The sequence below is a fragment of the Meles meles genome, chromosome 7 (genome assembly GCF_922984935.1).
Source record: "Meles meles chromosome 7, mMelMel3.1 paternal haplotype, whole genome shotgun sequence".
Classification (NCBI taxonomy): Eukaryota; Metazoa; Chordata; class Mammalia; order Carnivora; family Mustelidae; genus Meles; species Meles meles.
In genome coordinates this window covers 71,039,901-71,067,379 of record NC_060072.1, presented here as the reverse complement: position 1 = coordinate 71,067,379, position 27,479 = coordinate 71,039,901, and the positions used below count along the sequence as shown (strand labels likewise).

The 27,479-nt window shown below is 34.7% G+C and overlaps 1 protein-coding gene across 5 annotated transcripts in view; it reads right to left on the bottom strand.

The window, feature by feature from the left end:
- The window catches only part of SOX5 (SRY-box transcription factor 5), a 999,188-nt gene that overhangs the window by 407,552 nt on the left and 564,157 nt on the right, over nucleotides 1-27,479 (bottom strand). For 2 of the 5 annotated variants that reach the window (XM_046013232.1, XM_046013236.1), the window contains exon 1: nucleotides 3,519-3,652. The exons of the other annotated variants lie outside the window; for them this stretch is intronic. In XM_046013232.1, coding sequence (XP_045869188.1) covers nucleotides 3,519-3,556 — 38 coding nt within the window. In that variant the 5' untranslated portion in view covers nucleotides 3,557-3,652. Of the gene's footprint in view, nucleotides 1-3,518; nucleotides 3,653-27,479 lie in introns of those variants that run through there. 5 annotated transcript variants of the gene reach the window in all.

Genomic DNA, 27,479 nt, shown 5'->3' with positions numbered 1-27,479 from the left:
AAGAAAACGTATTTCTTAAGCCAGTGTGACCACAGATAAATTTGAGGGGAATATAAAGTAAGTTAGATTTTTATTGCAGAAGGTTTTATTCCCATGGTGTTCCTTTCAACATGTAGAATAGACAGGCTGTTGTCTGCACCCGTTTTGAGAGAAGCAAAGAGGTGATACTATAAGCTTAATTTTCTTCATCTCACTACCTTCAATCCCAACTTTTTTTTCTAGACATTATCAGACTGTCTTCTTAAGCAATCATCTTATACTTGCTTTTTAATTAATCTCTAACATAAGCAATTGAAAAGTCTAACAAGTAACTTAGTCATAAAACTAATACACTATAATCAGATAGGATACATACAAACATAAAGGAAATAAATTGAAAAATTTTTTGAAACTATTAACAGTATCAAAAATTCCTTTTTTGTTCACTAGACACAAGCTAATATTGATATGTAAGGCAAGTGTTTTAAATATTTTCATTCTAGGAATACGAAAAAAATTGATGGTATTCTGAAAGGAAAAACCTTATGTCTAAATTTTTTATTATCTATTATACTGTCTTCTTTTAAAAATTTTAGGAAAGTTCAAGTGTTCTTTCTCATGATGCTATTACTAACATTTAGACCATGTTGCCAGTTATGTTTCCCCTAAATAGTATGATGTAAAAGACTCTGCTTACAAATAATGTCTTAGAACATACTTTGCCTATTCACCTCCCACTTAGAATTATATTTTTCATTAATCATAATCAGTTATGACAGGGATGCTTAAAAATAAAAATAGAAGATTTCTACTTCTTTACTTTTTAGGATCACTGTTCAATTTGCTCTACCTCCTCAACATTTTTTTAACAGACAGTGAAACTGTTACTACTTCTGAATTATTTAACAAGTGCTTATTAGTCTGACAGTATTGACCATGTTCATTTCTAGGGCCGATAATACAGACATAATAAATCTAAATCCAAATTTTGATCCTGGTAAGTTTTCAATATTCCTTAAAGTTCAAAGTCGTCTACAGGTTGGAAAGAATAAAAGAAGACGGACAAAACTCCACCAATGAAGACAGAAAAAAAAAATCACATAAAACTTTCAAAATACATGAACCCCAAACTACTTATTTATATCCTCCAGAGCAAACTTTTTTATTTTATAAAGAGATGTAGAAGTCTTCTTTACAGATTTATGACTAAGTTTGAGTGAACAACTCATCTATGGCAGGTGAGCAAACAGAATAAAAATTAACACTCAATGGAAATGACTTACTTATTCAACGAAAGTTGCAATAGTTGAAAAGACCAAAAAAAAAAAAAAAAAAAAAGCTCACTATATATGATAGTGCAGTAATAGCACACATACCTCCTTTGGAGAATATAAATATTCAATATTTAATCTGCAAAATACTCTATGTGAGTGACTATAGATACACTCAGTCGTACAAATTCAATGTAAACAAATAGTAAAGAATTACGAGATTTTTGTCTGTATTACCAATTACAACCACAGGGGAAATTATTAGGAAATTTTATACTGTATGACATTTAAAAAATGATTTAGCTACTAATATTTCCAAATATGCTGTCTATATTAATAACTCTATTGATTATCACTTGCTTATTTAATTAGCCAGCAAGAGAAGCATGCCTTTGGGTGACCAAAAAAAAAAAAAAAAAGGCAAAATTCTCACCAGAAGGAAAAAAAAATGTTAAGAGATTTGAGCATCAGAATAGAAAGGGGAAAAGTTTAGTTTAAAAGAGATAATTGAAAAAATACAAATATGGTTCACAGCAGGAAAGCTTGCCTATATAGAGAAATAGGTTACAGCCTGTTAATATGTAACTACCTTTTTATAAGGACAGTCTGTTAACAGGCTTACAAATCAGACTCAGAGTTTTATTCTCAGAAAAAGTATAGAGTTGAAGATAATCATGTGCTACTCTGTACAGGCTAGAAAACTTACTGTGGTATATTAACAAACTGCAACATTAAGAATTAGCATGTCCCAATATAAATAACTTCAATATCTACATATGAAATAGGCTATATTTCCAAACAAAAGCTAACTGTTCCAAAGAGTTAACATATAGAACTTTGAAAAATTAATTCAAGACTGTTAAGAAAGCTCAGTCATTCACCGGAATTATCTTGTGAAGATGCACCCTAATTCAAAAAAGAGAGAGCGAGAGGAAGAGGAAGAGGAAGAGAAGAAATGAAAGAAAGAAGACAGTATTGATAAGTATATATGTTGGGTATTTTACTTTCTTCCTTGATCTGATGCTGGCTTCTCTAATATGTGACCACATCCAAGCATTATTTTCTTCTCAATACCCTTCTTCTCTTCCATTGCTTCAATTCTAGAATGTTTTAATCTTTGTCCTTTCTTTTTTCGTCTTTTCATATCAAATTCAGCCGTCTGAGCGATGAACAGCTTGACTTAGCATATTTTTAACCAGCTGGTCTAGCACCTAGCTGCATTGCATAGTCAGAGACAACAAATGTTTATACAGAAGGTAGCTTTCATGAAAATGAAAAAAAGCCTGGGTATCATGCATCCTGGCTTTTTTTAGCTTTTTTCTTTAATTCACCATACAGAATACAAAGTTTGAATTCTTTTTAATGGCAAACAAAATTCTATTTATAGTTCCAAAAAATGAACTTATGCTGGGATAAGAACTCAAATTTAAAAACTGCAATGTGTACTTATAGGAACACGAAGAGGGCTAAAATTCTTTCAAAACCCTATTTTACTTGCAACAACATCAAATGGAAAGATATTGCACATATTTCTTTAAATAGGAACTACTTAATTACAAATACACTTATTCCCATCCTGGCCAAAGGGAAAAATGTAAGTAAATCAAAATCGGTTAAAGACAACCAGCACAAAAAGTAGCTACTAAAACTTAGAAAGGGAGCATCCCCATTTCCCCTTTCTTGACATTTCAAGAGTAATATACTGATACATCGCTGTGATATTAAATTTTCTTTTCTTTTTTTTTAAATCGACTCTCTTCTATCAACAAAAGGTCATGTGCTTTACTAAGCAGCCTCCAAAGTTTTACGGAAGGATCAAATAGGAACTTACAGCCTCCCTTTTAACCACCACTGAAACCTTCTGACACCCCAGAAATTACAAGACAGAGATATTGAAAACGGTAACACTCTGCACAAAAGCATTTTAAAAGGTGAAGAGGGGAGGAAAATATCAATGAAGGAAGAAAGTAAGAGAGTGAATGAGAAAAAGAAAACCAGAGAGTGGAAGGGAGAGAGATGCTTAATGTTCATTTAATTTCCTGTGATAGGACACAACCTAAAAACATTAGCAGAAATCTCGGAGACTTTGCCAATCAGTTCAATTTGGTCTGGGCAATCACAACAAAAATCAGCTAACAAGATTGCAGAAGCACTAGCTAAAAGCTTTTCTAACAAACACGTTTTAGGGAAGCATCTTCCAATGGATTCAGAGATGACTGTAAAATGAGAGTTGTACTTCAATATATTAGGGGGGAAAACTGTACTCACCTTTCAAACTCCTGAGGTAAATCAGGGTCAGTAAGCATGCTGGAAAAGCACAATTTCCCTTTGTCACAGCAGCCACCTATGATCGTCTCCAACTGAACCTGTCAAGTGAGTCCAAACCTTCTAAACCAATTGATTTTCTCTCTCTCTTCTCTTCTCTTCTCTCTCTCTCTCACTCCCTCTCTCCTTCCCTCCCTCTCTCCCTCTCTCAATCTCTCTCCCTCTCTCTCTCTCTCTCCCCTACTCCCCCCCCCCACCCTCCTCTCCCTCTCCTAGGACTCCTTGACCAGTCTCTTAAAGGGGTAGCGCACTTCCAGCAGCGGGGTCTGGCTGCTCCCCCCTCCGCGGAGCCGCACGCTCCGGCTGCAAGGCACTAGACAACCTCAGGGTGCCTGTCCTTTCCTTTTAATTCTCTCTTCTAGACATCACCGAATGTGAGAAGTCAACTCATTTAACACGTCTCCCATACTCTCTCTCCTCTAAATAATAAAAGTCACACACACGCACGCGCGCACACACACACACAAAACAGTATGATTTTTTTTAAAAATGCATTTGCTGCTGATTAAAAGAGAAATCTGTATACTAAAAGAACCATGACTAAACTGCATTTATTAACTAATTAAGCAAAAAGAATTAAATGTTGGTAATATCATTTTTACACAAAGAATTGTTATTCCTTCTCACCCCTTTCCAGGCTCTCTCCGTGCGCACACGGAAACACACACACACACACACACACACACACACACACTCACATACACACAACAATCAGGCATTGTTCTGAGGGAAGAAAAGCAACTTTGACAGATTGAAATATAGCAGAGGCCCCTTCAAGGAAACCTGTAAACAACTTGTCACTCACTCTGTCGGTCTCACTGTTAGCTCGTGCTTTCCACAAAGTGGTGCGAACGTCCTGGCAACCCGACCAAAGTTTCCTCAGCTCCAAACTCCATAAAACACGACGTGCGATGTGGAGGGGAACAGGTATCCACATGCCAAAATAACACGCACACGGAGGGAACAAAAACCCAAACCCAACCAAAAAATGAAAACAAAAAGATGGTCCTAACCAACTGTCCTGCTTGGGATGGCTGGGGAGGGCAGGGGTAGCAAGCGCTCCCCTGGCTGTGGATCTCTTTAATTTCCTCTGCCCAGGCAGCCACAGATAACAAGGTGGACAAACTATGGCTTTACAGATCCTAAGCTGGCTGGCAAGGCACAGCCTCCATAGCAGTTCCAATTATCTAGATAAAAATCTGGCAGGCGAGGAAGGTAATCAGGTAATGTACTTTTGACATGAAATGACAGAGGCACATACACACACAGAGAAAGACACTTACACAGACATGCACGCAGAGATGGTGGCTGCCCCGTGCACCGCAGCATCTGGTCAGGGAGTAAGCACACACTCACCGACACGAGATAGTGTGCATTCTTCACACACACACACACACACACACACACACACTCAGTCACTCACACACGCTCTCCACTCCTACTGGGAGGGTTCATTCTGCACAAAAGGCTACATTACAGAGCCCGCCCCAATAAGGGAAAGAGAGAAAAAAAAGCCTTCCATTGTTGAGAGGGCAGGTCAGTTGATTAGATTTTCTGTGGAGAATTCCACGAGGAAATTCCCTTCAAAGCCGAAGTGATTAACTGGGGGCTATTCTGGAAATGGAGCAGACAATGGCTCAATAGTCTGCACAGCCAATGTCCAGGCTGGCACTGAACTCACTTTAAAAAAAAAAAAAAATAAAAGCCAGACTCCCTGTTCTTTTCCACACATTCCCCCCCAGCCCCCTCCACTCCTTCCAACTTCCCCTCCCAATTCCTTTTATTTTGCAGCTGGACAACATTAAGGGCCTTTAAAACCACAAGGGTTGACCCCATAGCAGTTTGATTAGGTCCCACTTTTTTTTTTTCTGGCGACAGGCAGACAGTAAGTTTACTTTTTTAGACATACACAATGAGACACCTTACACATATTCCAAACATCAAAACCAACCTTCTCATATTAATAAATGCAGTCTTCATTGAAAGCTTATATATTTTTTGACAAAGTTGATAATAACTTAATAATGGGATCCATCATTCACAGGGTATCCTAAAAATAAACGTGTATGTACACAACAAAATCAATGTGGAATAAGATTTAAGCATGTCACTATGGAGTTAAGACACTAACAAAACACAGAATTTTGACCCACCCTGAAAAAGCTGTTAACAAGGGATGTGGCAAAAATGACTTGATGCTGACATGATTTTCTTTTTCAGCAGTTGGGGATGGGGGAAGGATATTACTCACTATTCTTCCTCGTCGTTAGCCTCAAATTATTTTTTTTTATTACAGAAACAACCCATTCCTACATAGAAAAAATAAGGAAATTGTTGCATTTATTTTAAATGTCTATTTTTTTTAGTCCTAATGGGACCTACAGTCTAATACAGTCTAATTGATAAAGTATACAAGAAATAATTTTTTATATTGTTAACAGTGGTTATGGGAATTAAGGAATGGTAGCTTCATGGCTGCACATACTTAAAAAAATAGTTTTTAAAAGATTTCCTAATTAGGGTATCTTGTTTCATCTTATATCAATAGAGAAAAATGAAGAAGGAGGAGGGTGAGTTACAAGGGGCACTGGGAGCTGAAGTCAGGAAGAGGAGGAGGCAGCAAGGAGAGGATGCAGGGAGAGCACAAGAAGGAGACATAGTGGCAGCATAAAGATAGAAACAAAGATAATGGCCATAAGGCAGGATGCTGAGATCCGTATGGTCCCAGCTGCTGTCTTGCTACAGCTACTACCTCTGGTTGTTTCTCTGAAACTCTAATCCAGAAGGTCACCAGAGCAGGTAAGAAAGAAAGCAGGAGTTTTTGAGGCTAACTATACTATAAAGGAAAGATGCTCATATCAGAATCTTCCTTGTCTTAGGTTTTATTTTCACAGACATTTGATATATGTATTTGTGAGTATACATATGTCGAATAAGCACAATGAGCATATAGGAAAATGTTAAATGGTTTGGAAGTTAGTTTACAGTCTCAACATGTTTCTATAAACATTCCTATAGCCATTCAAAAACAAATTATTTCTTGCACAATCATGCCTGCTAAACAAACTGAAACAGACTAGGAACTAGACAGAAAATTTGACAAATATAATAATGATTATTCTAATAATGATACTTTGAATTAATGGAACTCCAAGCTCATAAGGAATTTTGTTCACATAGATTAGCTCATGGATCATCAGCAGCAGCGAAAAGAGTGGGTTGGTATATCCTTGTTTCCCAGTGTTTAAACTTGGGCAAAAGGAATTTCAAGTCATATAGCCAATTTGTGCCCCATTTGTTACTTAAACCTAGATCTTATTTCAGTTGTGTCACCGTAATACAGAATAAAATAATAATCCAGAATTTATAGCTGAATGAACATCCCAAGATGGTACTTACTTTTAAGAGACCTAAAGGCTTTCAAATAATTGTTAGTAAAATTAAATTTGATATAATCTCACCGGCACTAAGTTAGTCCTGTGTTTGATGGCTGAATGGAATAAATATTTTTAAATGTATCTCTCTAGGCCACAAATGTTTTCTTTCATTTGAATTCTATATTGCAAATGAGCAATTCTGCAAGATTTTACAGTGTCAGGAAAAGAGAAAGCAGTTCCAAAATGTTCTTCTCAAATCCTGTCATTGGTAATCTTATTAAATGATTCAGTTGATCCAATCAATCCAACGTTTAATAGTAAATTATTATTATAAATCTCTTTTATATTAAATGTTATATTAAATATGTGTTCATGACTAGCACATGATAGGTGTTAAATAAAGCTATATTCTTTAACAATTACCTGAAAAGTTTAAGATATCCAGTCTGTTATATATCCAATATTCCCTACATCAGAACTAACATGCCAATGTGATTTTTCTATATTATTATAAGTAGGTCTGCTGGTTTCATAATGTATGTAAAATAAAACACAATTTACTTAAGCATTCAGTAAACATCTATTAAATGCTAACCAATAAGTTAAGTACAACAGCTTTTCTTTAAGTTAATTTATTAATTATCTGTTTATTTAAGTAATCTCTATACCCAATGTGGGGCTCGAACTCATGACCCCAAGATCAAGAGTAGCATGCTCTTCTGACTGAGCCAGCCAGGCACCCCTAGTTAAGTCCTACAGCTTTAAAAGAAGTCAAGAAAAATTTGTAACAAATCTAATTACACACACACACACACACACACACACACACACACACACGAAAGACTAAAATTCAAATTGTTTCATATCCAAGCCCTCTAAAGTAAATACAGTAAGAAAAGTTAGAACCAAAATAAATAAGCAAATGGACAAAAAACAATGATGATAACTGAATAATAATTAAATTGGTAGGAAATATAAAAACGTCTAGAAACACAGATATACAAATATAAATACGTTTTCAGAGAAGAGTACAACTTACAATAGAAACTCCACAAAACAATTTTTCATTTACTGAGTCTCTTTGACACAGTATTATGGAAAATGGAATGAATCTGGAAAAGTGTGCTTTTGAGCTCATGTTGTTTCCATTGCAAATATAAAAAGGAGACTCACACAGGCTAAGGAAATATAAGATATGCTAGGGAACACTGTTGGAAACTTCTCAAAGAGAATATCAGGAACTTTTAAGATCATAAACAAGTTATTTCCAAATTTAACCCTCTGTAGACATTGTTTCAAGCAAGCATTTTTAATATTTTTCTTCTCATTTTAAAAGTGTTTCATTTCTCTATCTTAAGATATAATTGTTAAATATCTTCTATTTTAACAACTGAAATTTCAGTATGTTGTCACAGGTACAGATTACACTTTAATATTTTACAAATGTCCCCATCATCAGGCTACAGCTTTCACATTTTATGGAATTTGGAATTCCATTTTATGGAATATGGAATTTTTATTTTTGAGAAATAAAACTTTTAGTATTACAACCACAATAAATTTAAACCAAATCAGTGTCAGACAATAGCAGCATTAACTTGACTTAACCTGACACAAGAGGCTTTAAGAAAATATACATCTATTTTCCCCCTTAATGTTATTTACTTTGTCACAAAAACATTGAAAAAGAATCCACCCTCTTAAAAAACAAAAGAAAACAAAACAAAACAAAAAAAACCTCTTCCAACCAATGGGCATCTGTGAGTCATTCACCAAATGCCTGATGAGCTGAGGATGACCTATCCTGCATAGCTTAAAGTGGACTTTAAGTAGACAAGAGTCTTGCCATTGGCCCTCTTCAAAAAACACCTTAGAAATTCAACAATTCATCTTTTTAAGAAAACCTAAAATTTCAATTTCTCATAATAATTTTTTTGCCAGGACCTTGGCATTTAATAAGAACTTATAAATTCAAGGTTTCTGTACCCTCCTACTTTTTGTATTGCCAGTTGGTCAGTTAGAACATGAATTTTCCTCAGATCACATTTTTGACCAACTAGTGTTCTTTAAATTTTCTTTTTCATTTTAAAAAACTCTAGTCTCATACTTCTCTCAAAGATGATGGCGTTCCCAGTAATAGTTCCCACTGTTTTATATATTACTAATTATTTCCTTTAGAATAATTTTTTAAAAGATTTTATTTACTTATTTGACATAGAGAGAGAGATCACAAGTAGGCAGAGAGGCAGGCAGAGAGAGAGGGGGAAGCAGGCTCCCCACTGAGCAGAGAGCCCCATGTACTGTTCGATCCCAGGACCCTGAGACCATGACCTGAGCTGAAGGCAGAGGCTTAACCCACTGAGCCACCCAGGCGCCCCTAGAATAATTTGAAGTAACTTAAAAATCATAAATTTTACCTCTTGAGAACTTTCTCCCATAACTGTGATATAAAACAAATTATCTCATTTAATATTCAAAAAACTACATGAGCTATGTAGCTGCGTTATCCCACCTACAAATGAAGGACATGGCTAACAAACAAAAGTTAATTAATTTTTCTGAGGTACAAAAACTAATAGGTTTTAGGTTTTTCTGAGGTACCAAAACTAATAGGAGAAAACCAAACTTATAACCTCTTTCCTCTAAAGTTCTCTAAAGGCAACAAATGCTGATTTATCTCAATATAGCCTAATAGCAGTTAAATATTGAGTGCACAGGAAAGTGCTCATAAGTATGTTTTAATGTTTATGATTTAATGTTAAGTGAATGTCCAAACTGGACAAAATTGGGTTGAGTAATGATTGCTCCATCCTCACAAATAACTTGATATAAAAGATTGTTCTTTGCACAACAATGAAAAACAGTTAACTTAGTACCCTTATCCCAATTATGGTGATAATAAGCATCAAAATTAGTACTAATTATATAACTTGGTTCTTTTAAAAGTAATTCCTAAGCATTCTTTTCTTAATATGATTATAACTTTTGGAATCCCAGGGAAAATACAGGGACCTATTTTCCTGGTACCCATGTAATTACTTCGTAATGGAATTTCTGTCTTCTAGAAACAATCATTTCAGGTAAAGTGCATCTATTAGGAAGATAAGAACAACTGAACTTATACTTTCATTTTTTTAATTAATTACACAATCACCTCTCCTTGTGATAAGTGGTGATGTCTAATGGTTGTCAGTTCATGAGGATGAGAAGGACATGAACCAGTCACTCTGGTGGTAAAAATCATGACTCCTATTGAGTAAAAAAAAAAATCCATATAACCCATGAGAATAGAAGCCATTCACATGGAACCAGACTTTAAAAGAGTGCTCTTGACCCTCAAACTTTTTGTATACTCTCTCAACCTGGAAAGAAATTCATGGAAGAGGCAGACACTAAGTGAGAAGTAGCCCCACAATATTGCTACAACATGGCTTGGGTTCTTATATAATAGACGATTTCTGCAAAATTTAGCAGACATACTTCAGGGAAGGTTTTTTAATATAGATGTAAGTATTTCTTGATATTAACTGACCAAAGTAGAAAAAAAAAAAAGCTAAAACTGAGTAACGTATGAAAACATTTGAACACTTAATTTCATTTTTTAAGTTAGCTACACTTGTCTATCATCTATAGTCTACCTTTGATTGCATACTAAGTAAATGATAAATAAATCTTATTCATAGCTACATGAAAAGTTACCTATTAATGATGTTCAGTCTACTTACATCTAGAGCAGTCCAGGGGAAAAGATTATGGCTAAGCTGCAAGTTAGGAACGTATGTTTCAAGTCAGCCTCTAGTTCCTCCTTAGTAGTGGCATGGTCTTTTTTTTTTTTTTTTAAGATTTTATTTATTTATTTGAGAGAGAGGCAGTGAGAGAGAGCATGAGCAAGGAGAAGGTCAGAGGGAGAAGCAGACTCCCCGTGGAGCTGGGAGCCTGATGCAGAACTCGATCCCAGGACTCCGGGATCATGACCTGAGCGGAAGGCAGTCGTCCAACCAACTAAGCCACCCAGGTGTCCCATGGCATGGTCTTATCTAAGTCTTCAACATCTCAGGGAAAAGGATTTTTAAGGTCCCTCTCAACTCTCAAATTTTGACTCTATAATCTCTCCTTTGATAAATCAATTTATAACTTGGCAAAATAAAATTTCTTACAGGTTTATCCCAATTATATCCCCTTTTAAAAAAAAGTTTTGCAACTAGTTCTTGCAGTTTATTTTAATCCTTTAAAGTACAACTCTACATTCACACAATATAAGGATGATGAGGAAAATAAATCTATATTAATGAAAGTTAATTCTGCTAAATTCGATGAAGTTAAAATCACCAGGAGAACTTAACTGGTTATAGAAAATGACCATGTTTTCGAAAGAACTAATTTTATGACAAAATTCATCTTTTTGTGGTTCTGAAAAATTGTTGTACTCGAATTTTCAAGTCACAACTTTCATTTTCCCCAGTAAGTACAACTACATGTACTAGCTTTACCTAACTCAGTGAGAGAATTAAAAGCAGTTTCTTACTACCTTGACATATATTATATATATATTAATATATATAATATATAATATATATAATATTATATATATGTATTAACATGCCATATATGTGTGTGATAATAGTGACCTGTATGTATAGAGAAACAAGTGTAAGAGCTTCTACCTTTATCCAGAATCTTACAACATCAAATGAGAAACTCAAAGATAAACTAAAAAACTGAAATGTTAGAAATCCTAATAGGTAAATTGTGCCCAAGAAAATCTAATTTTAAAAATAAATTTTGTGGACACTCTATAGAAGCCCTGCCAAATAGACAGTTTCTCTTATTCATGTGATTGTTAACAAAAATGACTTACTGCCATAATTTAGAAAATAATTCAGTCAGACTATACACAGGATGAAAATGCAAGAAAACAGGTATTACTGAAAGAATGTATTCATTCAATTACTCAATAAGTATGTATAGAATCTTAAATTCATACTTTTACTCTAAATGATCTATACGTATGTCAAGATTTCATTGTACTTCATATTTCATAAATTGGGGGGGGGGAGTTGATATTTGTAAACTTCCCTAAAGCTTAAGAACTATTTAGGTATCAAATGGTATATTAGTATTTTAAGACACCTATTAATTAACCCTAAATAAATCATGGGTCTGTAATCAGAAACATTTATGTTAAAATCTTGTTTAAAGTCAAAGCACAGATTAAAAGACTATATAAGTATTTGTAACATACGCCAGTATCCTAAGAACATCTTGGGGAAAACATATACATATATATAAAATGTAAAAATATATAATATATATTTTTTCTTATATTTTCATCCTGTGTATAATATGACAGAATTATTTTCTAAATTATGGCAGTAAGTTATTTTTTTAAACAATAATATGTTAACAATAATATGTGTGTGTGTATATATATACATATATACATGTATGTGTACACACACACACACATATATATATATATAAAAAAACACATGTCCTTCCTGGTTTAGGGGCCAAACTTCAGATTTATTCAATCTTTATGAGTGGACCATTATTCTTAATCTTAATGAGCTAGTCAACTTAACAAACATTGTTCCAGTATTGTGTGTGTGCCCTGAATTTTATTAGACTAGAAAAAAGAAACAAATTAATATTATATATATATAGGGTTTCTAGTGAGCATCTTTTCTGTCCAGAGCACTCTAATAAAAGGTGAGGACACAAAGACAATTGTTTGCCTCCAAGGAATTATGACCTGGTATAACATATGGACACTCTTGTCTGTTCCAAAGATAAAGATATATATATAGATATATAGATAAAGATATATATGTCTTCAGATATATAGATATCTCAAGTTTTTACAGACTAGAAATCTACTATTTTTACATAGATTAATTCATTTAATTTCCAAAACAAATCTAGAGTGTCTTACTTATTAATATTAGTTCCATGACATAGAAAAAGTAAGTGAAGTACAGGGAAGAAAATTAACTAGCTTCTGGGACACCTGGGTGGCTTGGTTGGTTAAGCATCCAACTTTTGATTTCAGCTCAGGTCATTTTATCAGGGTTATAAGATCAAGCTCTCTATCAGGCTTCCTGCTGTGCATGGAGTCTACTTAAGAGTCTCTCCCTCCCTCTCCTTCTGCCACTCCCCCACCCCTAAAAAATTTTTTTTTTAAATTAACTAGCTTCCGAATACACAGCTTGTTAGATGCGGAACCACAATTTCAACCCAAGTGTCCCAATTACAATTCTAGTGCCTATTATACTCTATAAGAGAGCTACTTTCAAAAGTTATATGCAGTCCAAAATAAAATGATAAAAGTATCAATGAGTGGAACAAATAACATCCTGCGGGGAGTTTAAGTAACAAGTGATCTTAAAATATCATGACCATTTTTTGAACTTCAAGAATTTAGAATTAGTCTGTTGGAGTTAAAAAAGTATAGATCAGAGAATCAGTTGAAAACCCCAGAAGCACTATGTGAATTTAAAATTAGAGTTGGGGGAGGGGGGCTGGCTGGCTCAGTAGGTTAAGCAGCTGTCTTTGGCTCAGGTCATGATCCTAGGGTACTGGGATCGAGTCTTTCATCTGGCTCCCCACTCCGCGGAGAGCCTGCTTCTCCTTCTCCCTCTGCCTGCCTCTCTGCCTACTTGTGCTCTCTATTTTTCTGTCAAATAAATAAATAAAATATTTTTAAAATAAAATAAAATTACAGTGGGGGAAAAAGTAATATGTAAAAATCAATAGCTTTCATATACATGACTAATACCTAACTATTAAGAGATAACGAAGGGGAAAAAAAGACCTCATTAAGATTAGTAACACGAAAGATAAAATAGCTAAGAAATAAACTCGTTCACATGTAAGACTTACTCGCAGAAAGCTTTAACACATATTGAAAGACATACCATGTTCCTGGATAGGTAGCATCAGTATCATAGAAAATACCATTTCTTTCCAAATGAATGTATAAACTTAGTGAGTTCAAATTAAAATGGCAGCATATGTTTAAGGCACTAGATAAACTCATTCAAAAATTAATGTGAAAACAGACAAACAACAAACAAAACAGAGAGGACTAATTAGAAAAACTCTTAAAAAGAACATGGGCTCAGATTATCAGAAATTAAAATATAATAAAGAGGCTCAATAAATTTTAAATAGATGTATACTGAATGGATTTGAAGACTAAAGGAATAAAAAGGAAAGTGCTGAAAAAAGGTCCACAAACACAGAAGGGGGTAATTAGTATTTTCTATTTAGTAAATGACATAGGCAGCATTCAAAAAATGCTCTATGATTACCTCAGGACCAATGCAAACAGGAATGGATAAAAATTCAAATATAAAGAATAAAAAAATATAAATCTAGCAGAGGAATATAATCATGGAGTAGAGAACTCTTACTAATAATGGATCAAAATTAAGAAGCCATAAATTTTTTTTAAAAAGTAAATAAATCCAATCATATAAACACAAAAAACATCTGAATGATAAAAGGCACCATAAAAAACAAAAAGACATGAGACAAGTTGGGAAAGAAATATATGCAACCCATACCAAGGAAAGACCTAGTCTCCATAAAATGTGAAAAGGTCTTTGAAATTAGTAATAAAGAGATCAACAAACCAATAGCAAAAAGGCAAATAATATTACTTGATCAAAGAAAAGAAAACAGAAATGGTTCTTAAGGAAAAGAGAGATGTTCAGCATCCTTTAATACAAATACAATTCACAACAATGTGATAGTCATTTTTTAAAACCTGTCAACATGGCAAAAAAAATCAAACTTTGTTGAATATTTTATCCATTTCTTTGGTCAATGGAATATGGAACTTTCCATATGGAAGATTTATTTGGCTCAGCTACCTCATCTTGTTTCTGCCTTCCACCATGAAAATAGCATATCCCAGACCAGGGCTAATCACCTTCACCTAAACCTTGCAATGAGAAGAGACATGGAGCTAAATGTACCCCAGCCCAGCCCAATCAAACCAACATGCAGCTGACTCAGAGCAAACCCAGACCCCTCATGTAACACAAGAAAAAAAAATAATAATAATTTAATATATGGACAGAGTGGGATTGTTTCTTACAGCAAATCTTACTACCACTTACAATTTGTGTATGACTTATGGCAACAAGCACTTTTGTATATCACTACTAGAAAAGCACATCAATATAACCTTTATGGATGGCAATTTGGAAATACCTATCAAAATTACAAAGCAAATTCCACTTCTGAGAATTTATTGGAGATAAACTTTCACATGTACAAAATGTTTTGTAGCCAAAGTTAGTCGCTATAGAACAGCATGTAATAGCAGAGGACTGGTAACAACCCAAAGGTATGTTAATTATGGACACAACAACACAATGGTATACTATACAGCTATTTTTAAAAAGACTGTATGCACTGATACAAAAAAGAACTTCAATAAATTGTTGATATACAAAAAGTGAAAAAGCAAGCATAACAGAAATGAACACAGTATGCTACAAAATGTGTGAAAATAAGACATCAAGTTTCTTTTTGCTTATATGTTCATAAGCAAACAATAGAAGGGCACATCAGAAAATGAAAACAAAAATAATCATAATGGTGGGGTAATGGGAGGTGGGAACTTAACTGAGAGGAGATAGGTGAGTTAAAACTTTCTGAGATATGATTTTCTATCTTTTTGTATTTTTTTCATATTGAATGTGAACCCATTTTTTTTTGCAAAAACCTTAAATAAACATAAATCTAACTATTTAAATAAACATCTAGTTGAACTAAAAACTCTCCAAGGTTTATCTATAAACTATACATATTTCTCAGATTCAGAAAGGCAGATCCCACACAAACATACCATCAGAGGCCTATGATAATATATAACATATTTGTTATTAAAAAGTATTTTACCTGCTAGAAAGACCAATATTCTCTCTTTTTTAATATTTTATTCATTTGACAGAGAGAAACCACAACTAAGCAGAGAGACAGGCAGAGAGAGAGGAGAAAGCAGGCTCCCCGCGGAGCAGAGAGCCTGATGCGGGGCTCAATCCCAGAACCCTGGGACCATGACCTGAGCTGAAGGCAGAGGCCCGAACCCACTGAGCCACCCAGGTGCCCCCCAATATTCTCATTTTTTAATTATAATCCTCAATTTAAAGATATTTTCATAGACTACAATTTCAGTTTCTGAAATAAGTATTTCTTTAGCTGAAATTCAAAGATCCCAGTAAATCTATTCTTGGGGGTATATAATTTTTTTCTTTCAGAGAAGCTACTATAACTCAAGTTTGAGAGATGATAGCCTTATTATAAGTCAAAAGTCCTTAATATGCCATACTTGCCTCTGTTAGGGTCTCCTTATCCAGTCTTGTTTCTCCCTACACACCATGAAATTCACTCTCCAACTACATTGGACTGATAAAGTTGCTGGAAAGCAGCCTGCTATAGCTTCTCTTCAATGCATTTGTGTAAAATATGCATTACTCCTGAACTATCTTCCACATTTCCTTACCCCAATTTATTAGACCAATTCCTACTCATCCTTTAAGATTTGTGGAAGCATCAGATCCTACCGGAATCCTATCTTGATCCCTAACTTATTATTCTTCTTGACACTCCCACAATACTCGGTAGAACATAAGTTCCCACCATTTCACTCTAAGCTCTGTAAAGATAGATATTCTGTCATGTGTATCCTGCAGAGCATTTCAAAGTTCTAGAGTACTCACTGCACTCCCAGCTGAAGAAAAACGTAGGAGACTTCAAAACCCTAAATTTGCATGTACTTGTATCACTAGGCATTGCATAATCTGTTTCCCAAGTTTGGGACATTCTCCCCCATCATCATCTTTACATCTGGGTTTAAATATTACTTCCTCAAAAAAGACTTCCCTAGACCAGGATTGAAGTCTAGGAAACAACATGTGGTGGAGGGCCAAAGTCCAGGGACAACAGTGGTGGTATTAACAGAAATTTGGAAGTTGGGATTTTTTGGTAGGAAAAGTGATGTGACATTGAGTTTGACATAGAGATTTTTCAACCTAGAGGAGGAGATATTACACTAAAGTAACAATCAGTAAAAGTAGACTTTATTCCATAAGTATGAAAGGCTGTTTTTTAAGGTAAGTAAAGAATTAGAATGAAGTTTCTAATTAATTAGAAAAAATGAAGTTTTAAGAAAGGACAAACAACATCATGATGCTTTTTGTTTTTAAAGCCTTATTTAAAAAGCCACAGATTTTGGCCATTAGACAGTCATTGATGCGAGATGCTCTTAAGATAACAGAATAGAGTTTATCTCTGGAAAAACAAAACCACAAACTCTATAGCCTTCCTCTACCCCTCTGTACACACACACACACACACACAGAGAAATATTTTATTCCCTTCCACAAATAACACTACAAACAACATAGGGTCTCTATAGCAGGAATTGCATCAGAAGAACTGTCAACTGAAACCATACTTTAGGAAAAACAGACAAGTAAGAAAAAAAATGTTGACATTAAAAAATGTCTATACACACACACACACCCAAAAAAAATGTCTATACACAAATGTCCAAAGTTTTTGGGAAAAAATAATGGACTAGTCACTACGTTCATAGCATGATGGACTTCTTTATTAATTTCATAATGGCAATAATCCCTGTCAAATACAACTGCCATTCTAGTTTTCCATGAGTCCAGATGCTATTTTGGCAATTAGGCAATCACTGCCATTTTTATTGCATTTAAAGTGATCAAGTATGCAATTGTCCACTGTTGTCCTTTTTTTTCCAGTACAAAGATGAGAATCTTATTTTTGATCTAAAAATATTCCATTATATCTCTTTGTTGATAGGTTTTCCTGTAGCTTTACTTCTAGGTCCTGTAGAAATCATTAGTGACATTATGCCAAGGGCTGAACCTCATAAGCAACCTGAACAGTTTGATTCACTGAAAAACCAACCCACAATTCACTAAAAGAAAATGTAATAATGATCTTGTCCAATTAAAACTGTCAAATTAAATGGAGAGAATCTAATGATTTCCTCTTATCATTCTGATATTCTGGAAGAATGGCAGGGGAATAAGAAATACCAACATGTATGTTAAACATGCGTACTCTGTTTTAGTTTAAGGAAAGCAAGCAATTTTTTTAAAAAAGGGAACTGCACTGTTACATAAAGGACTTTCTAATGGGAGCATCCAAGTACAAAAAAGGGCAAATAACCTCCTCTTAATTAAAACATACTTAAATAATTTCTTAAACAAATTAAACAAATAGAAAGCTATCCTATTAACATGTTGAAGAAGTATAAGAGAAAATAAGAATGCTGCCTGAGCATAAGACTAGCTACGACAGATGCAAATAGACAATAGCTATGATAAATGCAAACAGAAATAATACACTTATCTCATTTCTCTTTTTCTATAATTCCTGTCAAATACATATAACCACGTTTTTCCATTACATATGTGCCATTCTGCCTGCATACCTACAGCTTAAGAAATTATAAAAGTAGTTGCAGAAGTCAAGGAATTGTTCTCGATCCTGAATCTGACATACCCATATAAGAGCAAAATTCAGTATCAGAGGGGAACTAGACTGGTTGATTTAATGACCTGACTTTAGAGAGCTTTCAGAGAAATGCTCAACAGGATTACAACTGACTATATCCCGAGTCTGTCATGCATGCATGCACACACCAATGAAGTACAAAAAGTTGGGCGTAAGTTTTGTTCAATGGACTGTTTTTGCATTTGAAGTGTATGCTTTCAAATAAGCATCCTGCAAATAAAATCAGTCAGTGATAAATTTATAACAAATCAATGAAAACCTAAAGCAGTAATCCTCAAACTTTTCAGCCTTAAAATACTTTCTCAAAAACAAAAACGAAATGAACCAAACTTAGGGATAACAGAGACATTTAAAAAATAGGGGTGAATTTGTGTGGCAGGTACGGGAGCACAGTTGGAGTGGAAGAGGAAGCCAACCACTCTCTCTTTCTCTTCAAAGCATGGTTAGAAAAGCATCAAACCAAAAGAATTCCAAATGTCTACAGGAACAGATTGACACATAGTATGGGAGGTAAATATCAGAGTATTAATTAATGTAAACTAGATATTTCTATTTTATAACATATACCATAAAATGCCTTATTTTATCACATATTTGCCTGTTTTCCCTTTATCTATTATTTTTTCACTATCCCAATACATTTTTCACTATCCCAATGTACTATGTGACTGTAATTGTCATCATATTCCCCACATGTATTCCTCAGAAACACTTGTTTGATATGCCCTTATTTACTTTGCAACCAATCTGGCCTCAAAAAAGACACACCTCAGTGTGTATTTTATGCTTCCCCAAAAGATACACAGTGGTCCTTTGCAACCAATCTGGCCTCAAAAAAGACACACCTCAGTGTGTATTTTATGCTTCCCCAAAAGATACACAGTGGTCCTCTTAGCACAGGGGTTCCCATATAAGATGTCCAGAAGAATGCAACATGTTCACGTTTCCTCCCAGGAAAGGAGGAAACCTTGAAAAGGAAGCTAACATGCTACCCTATTACACTCCTGGAGAAGGCTGTTAATTGTTCGGCTGTGTAAAGTCCAGCATGACATGGGTGCTTCCTTAAGTTTATATTCCCTAAGTATGTGTGTGTGTGCACATACATGTTACACACACATCTATGTGTCATGTACCAGGTAACACAGTATGATCATCTACCACTGTGTCTTTCAAATACTTCAAGCACCTCAAATAAAGAAGGCTTTTTTTCAATTAATTATCTAAAATATAAAAAATAATAAAATATAACTGTATGTTCATATAAATATACACATATTGGCATCTATATGTCTATAGAATTAAAACTATATTTACAGGGGCACCTGGGTGGCTCAGTCGGTTAAGTGTCTGTAAGGCTCAGGTCATGATCTTAGAGTCCTGCGATTGAGTCCCTGGTGTGGTTCCCTGCTCAGCGGGGAGTCTGCTTCTCCCTCTGCCTACTACTTCCCCGGCTTTCGTACGACCCCCCCCCCCCCCGCCAAACAAATAAATAAAATCTTAAAACAAAACAAAACACACAAAACTGTATTTACATGTTTCCACCAACTCTGGCCCACCTTGAGAAATGCAATCTTTCACAGCGACCCATAACATCGGAAAGCTGTCAAGCTGAGTTTGCAAAACCAGACCGAAGAAGCATCCACCAGGGGCACAGACCTCAGCAAGAACAAAGGCTAGCCCCCCAGCAAGGCGGCTAGCGGCGGACTCAGGCTTTGCGGCCACGCAAGCTGCACCATCTTGCCTAGCGTGCACATCCACATCCAGCGGCTTAGTGCCTTGCGCAGGAGAGCCCGTCTGATTGGTGGCCCTCTCCGCCCCTGCCTTCGGGGGAACCTGTAACTTATTCCCATCCAGTGTCCAGAGCTGGTGCTCAGCAACATACATAGACGCCTGAACACCAAGGGTGGCCAGTATCAAATCAGTCTCAGTTGGCCTGCACGGTCATGTTCAGGGCGAATTCCTACCTGTGTATCAACTCCTATCAACCAAAGGACCACTTATGTTCAACACCAGCGGCCGGATCATGTTGGGCCACTGTCCCATGGTGCCTCGAAAACACCAGCAACCAAAGCCAAGTGATGGAGGCACGAAGACCAGAGGTAAAGCACCCCTGCACTAGACAATTTCCTGGACAAATTATGAGCTGACCCCCCCGCATAAAGGTTTATGATTCCCTCATGATACTTTCAGTGTAACAACCACAAACACTGGGAAGAAGTGCAGAATTAAGCGGCACGCTTGCTTTCTTACAGTTGGCTTTGTAATACCTTGAGATGCACTCTTAGAACACAGTGATATTCAGCCTTACAAGTTTTGAGTTGTCCATTACTTGATGCAGATTATTTCATTACTTATTCAAAATTTCAAAGAAGCAGCAGAAATAGCCTTTTGCAAATTCAGTTTTCTGAGTAGAGGAATAGTAGTGTGGGAGAAGATGGGATAAGAATCAAAACTTTTTTTTTTTTTCTTTTCTTTCTCCCTGCATTTCTTCCTCTCCATTTTAGAGGGAAAGTCAACCAAAAAAAAAAAAAAAAAAAAAAAAAAAAAAAAGCCAGTAAATGTATTAAGAGGTTAGCTCAAGTAAATGACTTGAACTGGACTGACTGTTTTTTTCTTTTTCCCTCCCACATAAAGGAGAGGTACAAGTTTGTTTCTATTTAGGCAAAAACTGAAAAGCAGCAAACTTTGTGCAGCCATGATTGTCATAAACATCTAGGTAATAAGTTTTATATTTCCATGTATTATATGTATTGAAAATAAACACATTAAAATTAGGTTGATTAAACCAACATAGTTTATTTGAGCAGAAGTGAAATTACAGAAATGGCAATGAAGAAAAATATATTGAACTGCCCAGTAAGTTAATTAAATCTTATTAATGTAATTAACTAACAGGCCTGTTTCTGAACATCGACACTTTATGCACATGATAGGACAAATATTATGCATACTGAGTAATTATTTATAATTCATATGTATTGATCGAATTATATACCAACATCTCAGTAGCAATATAGTGCAGAAACACAAACATTTATTACGTGAAGTCAGAGAACCTAGGTTCAAGTCATAATTCTGCCTTGATGCCTTTGATCCTCAATTGTTTCATTTGTAAATTGGGGATGATACCAATACCTATCTTTTAAAAATGATATAAATATTTAATATTATAATATCCATAAAAATGCTTTGTAAACTGCGAAATGTAATATACGTGTGAGCAATTATTACAGCCAATAAGGTATTGTTTATAAACTTAGAGAAGTAACTCCAGTGCATATAATCAATCACACAAATTCCTATGTAAAATGACCTCTTTCAATAATACTATTCCTCATACTGGTGATTATATTTTCCTCTTGAGTGAATGATGCTGAAAAGAGCAATAAGATGTTTTCCAGCAGCTGTGTGTTTAACCCATAGTCAATTATTTTCAGATTGTTTATGTTGCATACAATGCATATCATAAGAAAGGAAACAAAAACATTAAGACTCTGAAATGAGCTTGTAAATGTTAAGATTATTTAAGCATTTCATTTATTACACAATTTATATGATGTATAGCATAAGCATACACACACAGAAAGGAAATGAATTTGAAAAGTCAACACTAGGTGGGTCCATAGTAATGAACTGAACATTTTAAATTGAAATGTGAGAAATGTCTCTTTTTAAAACTGATGCATTGCAGCTCAAAAAAGCCAACTGAAATGGAGCAAAGTGAAAAGCTCAATTGGTATTTTTAAAAGGTATACAAAATATTTGTAAATAAGAAATATTAAAACATAACTATGCAAAATACTCAATTATTTTTTTAATTTGGTGATTTAGTATCTGCCAAAAGTTTCTTTTCATAAAATTATACAGACAATATGCAACGGAGAGGAAATAGGAAGATAGTGTATAGTCTGTAAGTTATCTAGAATAGTAGTTTCCCAGATAAATGTCTTTATGATTAAAAACAACATATTTTCTTAAATATCCTAATAATTTCACAATTATTTTAAGCCAATAGATATGAGAAAAACTCTGCATTTTATTTCTGCAATAAAACACTATAGGATGGGCGCCTGGGTGGCTCAGTGGGTTAGGCCGCTGCCTTCGGCTCAGGTCATGATCTCAGGGTCCTGGGATCGAGTCCCGCGTCGGGCTCTCTGCTCAGCGGGGAGCCTGCTTCCCTCTCTCTCTCTCTCTGCCTGCCTCTCTGCCTAGTTGTGATTACTCTCTATCAAATGAATAAATAAAATCTTTAAAAAAAAAAACACTATAGGATAAGATATATGTAAAAAATATTTTCATGCAAAAGAATGAGAAACTGGACTTTTAAAAAAAATCTATTTATTATATATAATATATATGTAATATATTTATAAAATATGTTTTATATATGTTATATGTATATCTATATCAATATGGGGGGAGGGGGAGAGGGAGAGAGAGAATCCTCAAGCAGATTCCCCACTGAGCACAGAGCCCCACATTGGGGCTTAATCCCAATACCCTGAGATCATTACCTGAGCCAAAATCAAGAGTTGGCTGTTCAACCGAGTGAGCAGCCCAGGCACCCCAAGAAACTGGAAAAACTTTTTAACCAAGTATTAGAAATAAGAAATTAAAATGATTACTTAGCATAAATGACCGTAATTTTTTCCTGTCTTTATCCTCTTATTTTCCTAGTTTGGCTGTTCCTAGCTAGAAAATTTTTGAAGAATATGAAGTTCAATTTTATGACTGAGAAGATCCCTGTTATATCAAAATATTATAATATATAAATCAAGGATAATTGTAGCTTACATTTATTAGGTATTTATTAATACCAAAGCATCGTTACACTCTTCAACCAACCCTATGAGATAGGCATTCTTGTTAGTATCATTCTGATCAGAGTACAAAATCAGAGATACTAAATAATCTGCCAATGATCAAGTCGTAGATGGCAGAACATAGATTCTACATGACTCTTCATACTAGTTCTTGAATCTTTTTCAGAGAAGCTTCCTCAGAATGGTGTCTATGCATGCTGTTACCATTAAACCACCCGACATTCACTTCCCAATGAAATATGGGCTTTCATGCACAAACAGTGCTACCAAAACTACTATTTCTAAGATTAACAATGACCTCCATATTACTAAATCTAGTGGAAATTGCCATTTTTCTGCAACTTGACCTTGGCCAAGCCTTCCTTTAAACAGTTTCTTCTCTTTATTTCCATTACAGCAGGGTCCTGTTTTTCATCACACTTCTCTGTCTGCTCCTTTTAGGACATTGAGTGTTTGTTGTTCCTTCTATATTCAACCTTGATATGTTAGAGCTGCCTGGACTGAGCATCAATTCTAATTACTGTCTCTCTCACGGACCATTTCATTTAACCTTTCTATTTTAATGACATGTATATGTCCAGACCCCACAATATTTTTTTCTATCTCAGACCCCTCTTCTTATATTATATCTCTACTTGGATGTCTTCTAGGCATCTCAAACTCAACATGTCCCCAAACTAAACTCATCCCTCACTATTCTCCACTCCAATTTTTCGGTCATGATAAAAGGAGCCAACATCCATCCAACTGTTTGGGCCAACACTAGGATTCAGGCCCCCAAATCTACTTTGTCTCCAAGTCCTTCTAGTTCTATTTCTTAAATATACGTCTTGAATCATTCAATTGTCTCTAATGTCACTGTTACCGAAACAGTCCAAAGCATTATCATCTGTTAAAAATACTATAATTCCCTCTTAGTCTGTCTCTACCTAGTTGTTCTCTCCAATCCATATTTTCCCAAATAATGCCAAGGTTGATGTTCTTCAAACAAAAATCTTATCACGATATGTCCCAGGCATAAAATTCTTCAGTCTTCACATTTCATTTAGAATCAAATCCATAACCTTTACTACAATATGTATAATACCTCTTTATTGCTACCAAGCTCTAGTCAAATCAATTTTATCTGCTATCAGGATATACTAAATCATTTCTGAAATAAGGCTTTTGTCCTCTGCTGTGTTTTTCTGTCTGCAATAATGTTTATCCAAATTTTTATTTGGCTAATGTCTACTTACACTCCATTTCAACTTAAATTCCACTTCTTCAGGGTAACTTTTCTCTATTTCCAAACTAAGGTAGCTCAACCTAGTTTGCGTTGTTGGAGTATCACTTGTCGATTATTCCACTTATTTTCAGGATGAAAAATGATAACTTTACACAGTAAAAAAAAAAATCAAAATATATTCAAAAAGTAGAACTGGAGTCAGTCACCATTTCAAAGATGGCTGAGTATGCTTCTGGTCTGCCTTCTTTTGTTTTACTACCAAACCAGCAAACAAACAGTAGAAATATTTTGCATGAGGTCAAGGATACAAGTGTGATGACATGCTCCACAGTGACTTTCTAACAAGAAGGAGCTCTGAAGTTCTGGGGTTAGCTGTCTGCTCCTCTAGCTAAGTGAGTGATTTGCCAAGTGGGAGAAATCTAGGAGTCTTTCATAGCACACCAGCATGTTAGCATGCACAAGTTCACTCTAACATATTATACTTTTTTGCTGTGTAGTTGATCATAGCAGCATTCTAATTTACATTGTCACATTAATTAATATGGTCTATCCCAGGGCCTATCACGGGAACAGAAAATTACTGATTCCCTTCCTCCTAACAAAGGAGCATCTAATAGACTTTCAGCTTTTTAACAACTTTATTGGATATAATTCACATATGATGCAGTTCACCCATTTAAAGTATACAATTAAGGGGCACCTGGATGGCTCATTCAGTTAAGCATCCGACTCTTGATTTCAGCTCAGGTCATTATCTCAGAGTCCTGGGACTAATCCCTGCATCAGGTTCCGTGCTCAGTGGGGAGTGTTTGAAATTCTTTCTCCTTCTCCCTCTCCCTCTCCCCCCCAAAATAAATAAATCTTTTTTTTTTTTTAAATAAAGCATACAATTCAATCACTTGGTATATTACATTATCATTTTTTAATTGTAGATATATATATATATCACAAAATTTACCATTTTAAGTGCACAATTCAGTGGCATTAATTACATTCATAATGTTCTGCAACCATTACTCTTATTTCCAAGAAGTTTTCATCACCCCGAACAGAAACTCTGTAACCATTAAGTAACAACGCCCCATCCTCTCTTCCCTTTCAGCCTCTGGTAATCTCTAATCTACTTTCTGTCTGTATAAACTTGCCTAATATAGATATTTAATGTAAGTGGAACCGTACAGTATCTGTCCCTTTGTGTCTGACGTACTTCACTTTGAATAATGTTTTCAAGTTTCACCCATACTGGGTATACTACGGGTATACCACATTTGCTTATCTATTCACCTGTTCATGAACACCTAGGTTATTTCTGCCTTTTGCCAACTGCAAGTAGCGCTGCAATGAACACTGATGTATAAATATGTATTTGAGTCTTGGTTTTCAGTTCCTTTGACAACATAACACTGAGTAGAATTGTTGGATCATATGGTCATTCTGCTTAGCTTTTTGAGAACCCACAAATTGTTTTCCATAGCATTCCTACCAGCAATGGTAAAAGGCTTCCAATTTCTCCACAGTCTTCCCAATCCTTGTTATTTTCTGCTTTTGTTTGTTTGCATGTTTTGTTTTTTATTATAGCCATCCTAGTAGGTGTCAGCTGATTCACTTTTCTGGTGAGCCTTCTTAATAATTCTCATATTTGGGGGAGAGAACTAAAATCTACTAAATCCCTTACCCATCCCAAGTCTGTTAATTATTTTGACAACTTCCATATTTGGGAAGGGGAAAAATCAACATAGATTGAGAGCTACCAAGTGTTAAACACTGTGCCAGCACATTTATACACTGTTATATATTCCTCAAAGTAGATATTAATAGTTTTATTTTCTCATTTTATAGATGAAAAACTGAGGCTCTAAAAGAACCATATTTGCAAAAGGAACAGAATAACTAAATACTTCTCAAAATTTTATTACAGTTATTCATCTCTATGTTCAATAAATATGTATTAGGCACTTAATGAAATCTCTAATATAGGGTAATGCAGACTACAAAACTAAAAAGCTAAGACACAAAATATGGCCTGGAAAAATTCTTAATTTTTTTTTCTTACTTCTTTTTGGTTTGCATGTTTTTGCTGTAGTTGACATTAACATTGTTTATCTTAGGGACTTGAACAAAATTCTACACTCTCCTTCCAAGTTAAAAGAAAAAGCAAATCACCTAAATATGATCTAATATTAAAAGATGGAGGGATTATTGAGGGACAATAATCATCATAGATAGATAAAGACAGATAAATTCACAACCAGTCAATATTCTTTCTTTTCAAACTCTCAATTATGATCTTCCTGTTAAAAAAAAATCATGTCCATGATTAGTTGTCTGAAACCACTGGGCAAGAATGATAGGAAAATAGTATAGAAAGAGAATGAATCATTTTGCAAGATAATGAAAGAGAAAAGTAGTATGTGGAATCATACTTTTTAAATGAAAATATTGATGCAGAAAAGGAAAAACAATGATTAAGGATTAAGTTTCAGTGATATGCAAATAAAGGAAAACTCTGCTAAAGAAAAAATAAGAATTAGAAGAAATTAATTAAAAAATTTGAAATGTGTTAGGAGAAGAGACGGTATTAAGGAAGAAAATTATCTAAATATGTTTGGGAAAATATCTACAAAGCAGGTTAACAACAAGAATCTAAAATATCAATCTAAAAGTAAATCTCTTCTAATTGAAGGTAAGGTAAAATAAATCACTTCTATTTCACTACACATCTGCTTGTATTAAATGTCAGTTATAAAAATAAAAGAAGTTAATTTCCATTAGTCTTTTTTATTTCTATGTAGATATTCTAAACCCCTAAGCATTAGAAATAGGCATATAAAAATAGAAAATGTTCAAATATATTGAAATAAAAGTAGATTTGCAAAAATTTTTAAATGTTACATAGATAGCCAGTGTAAGA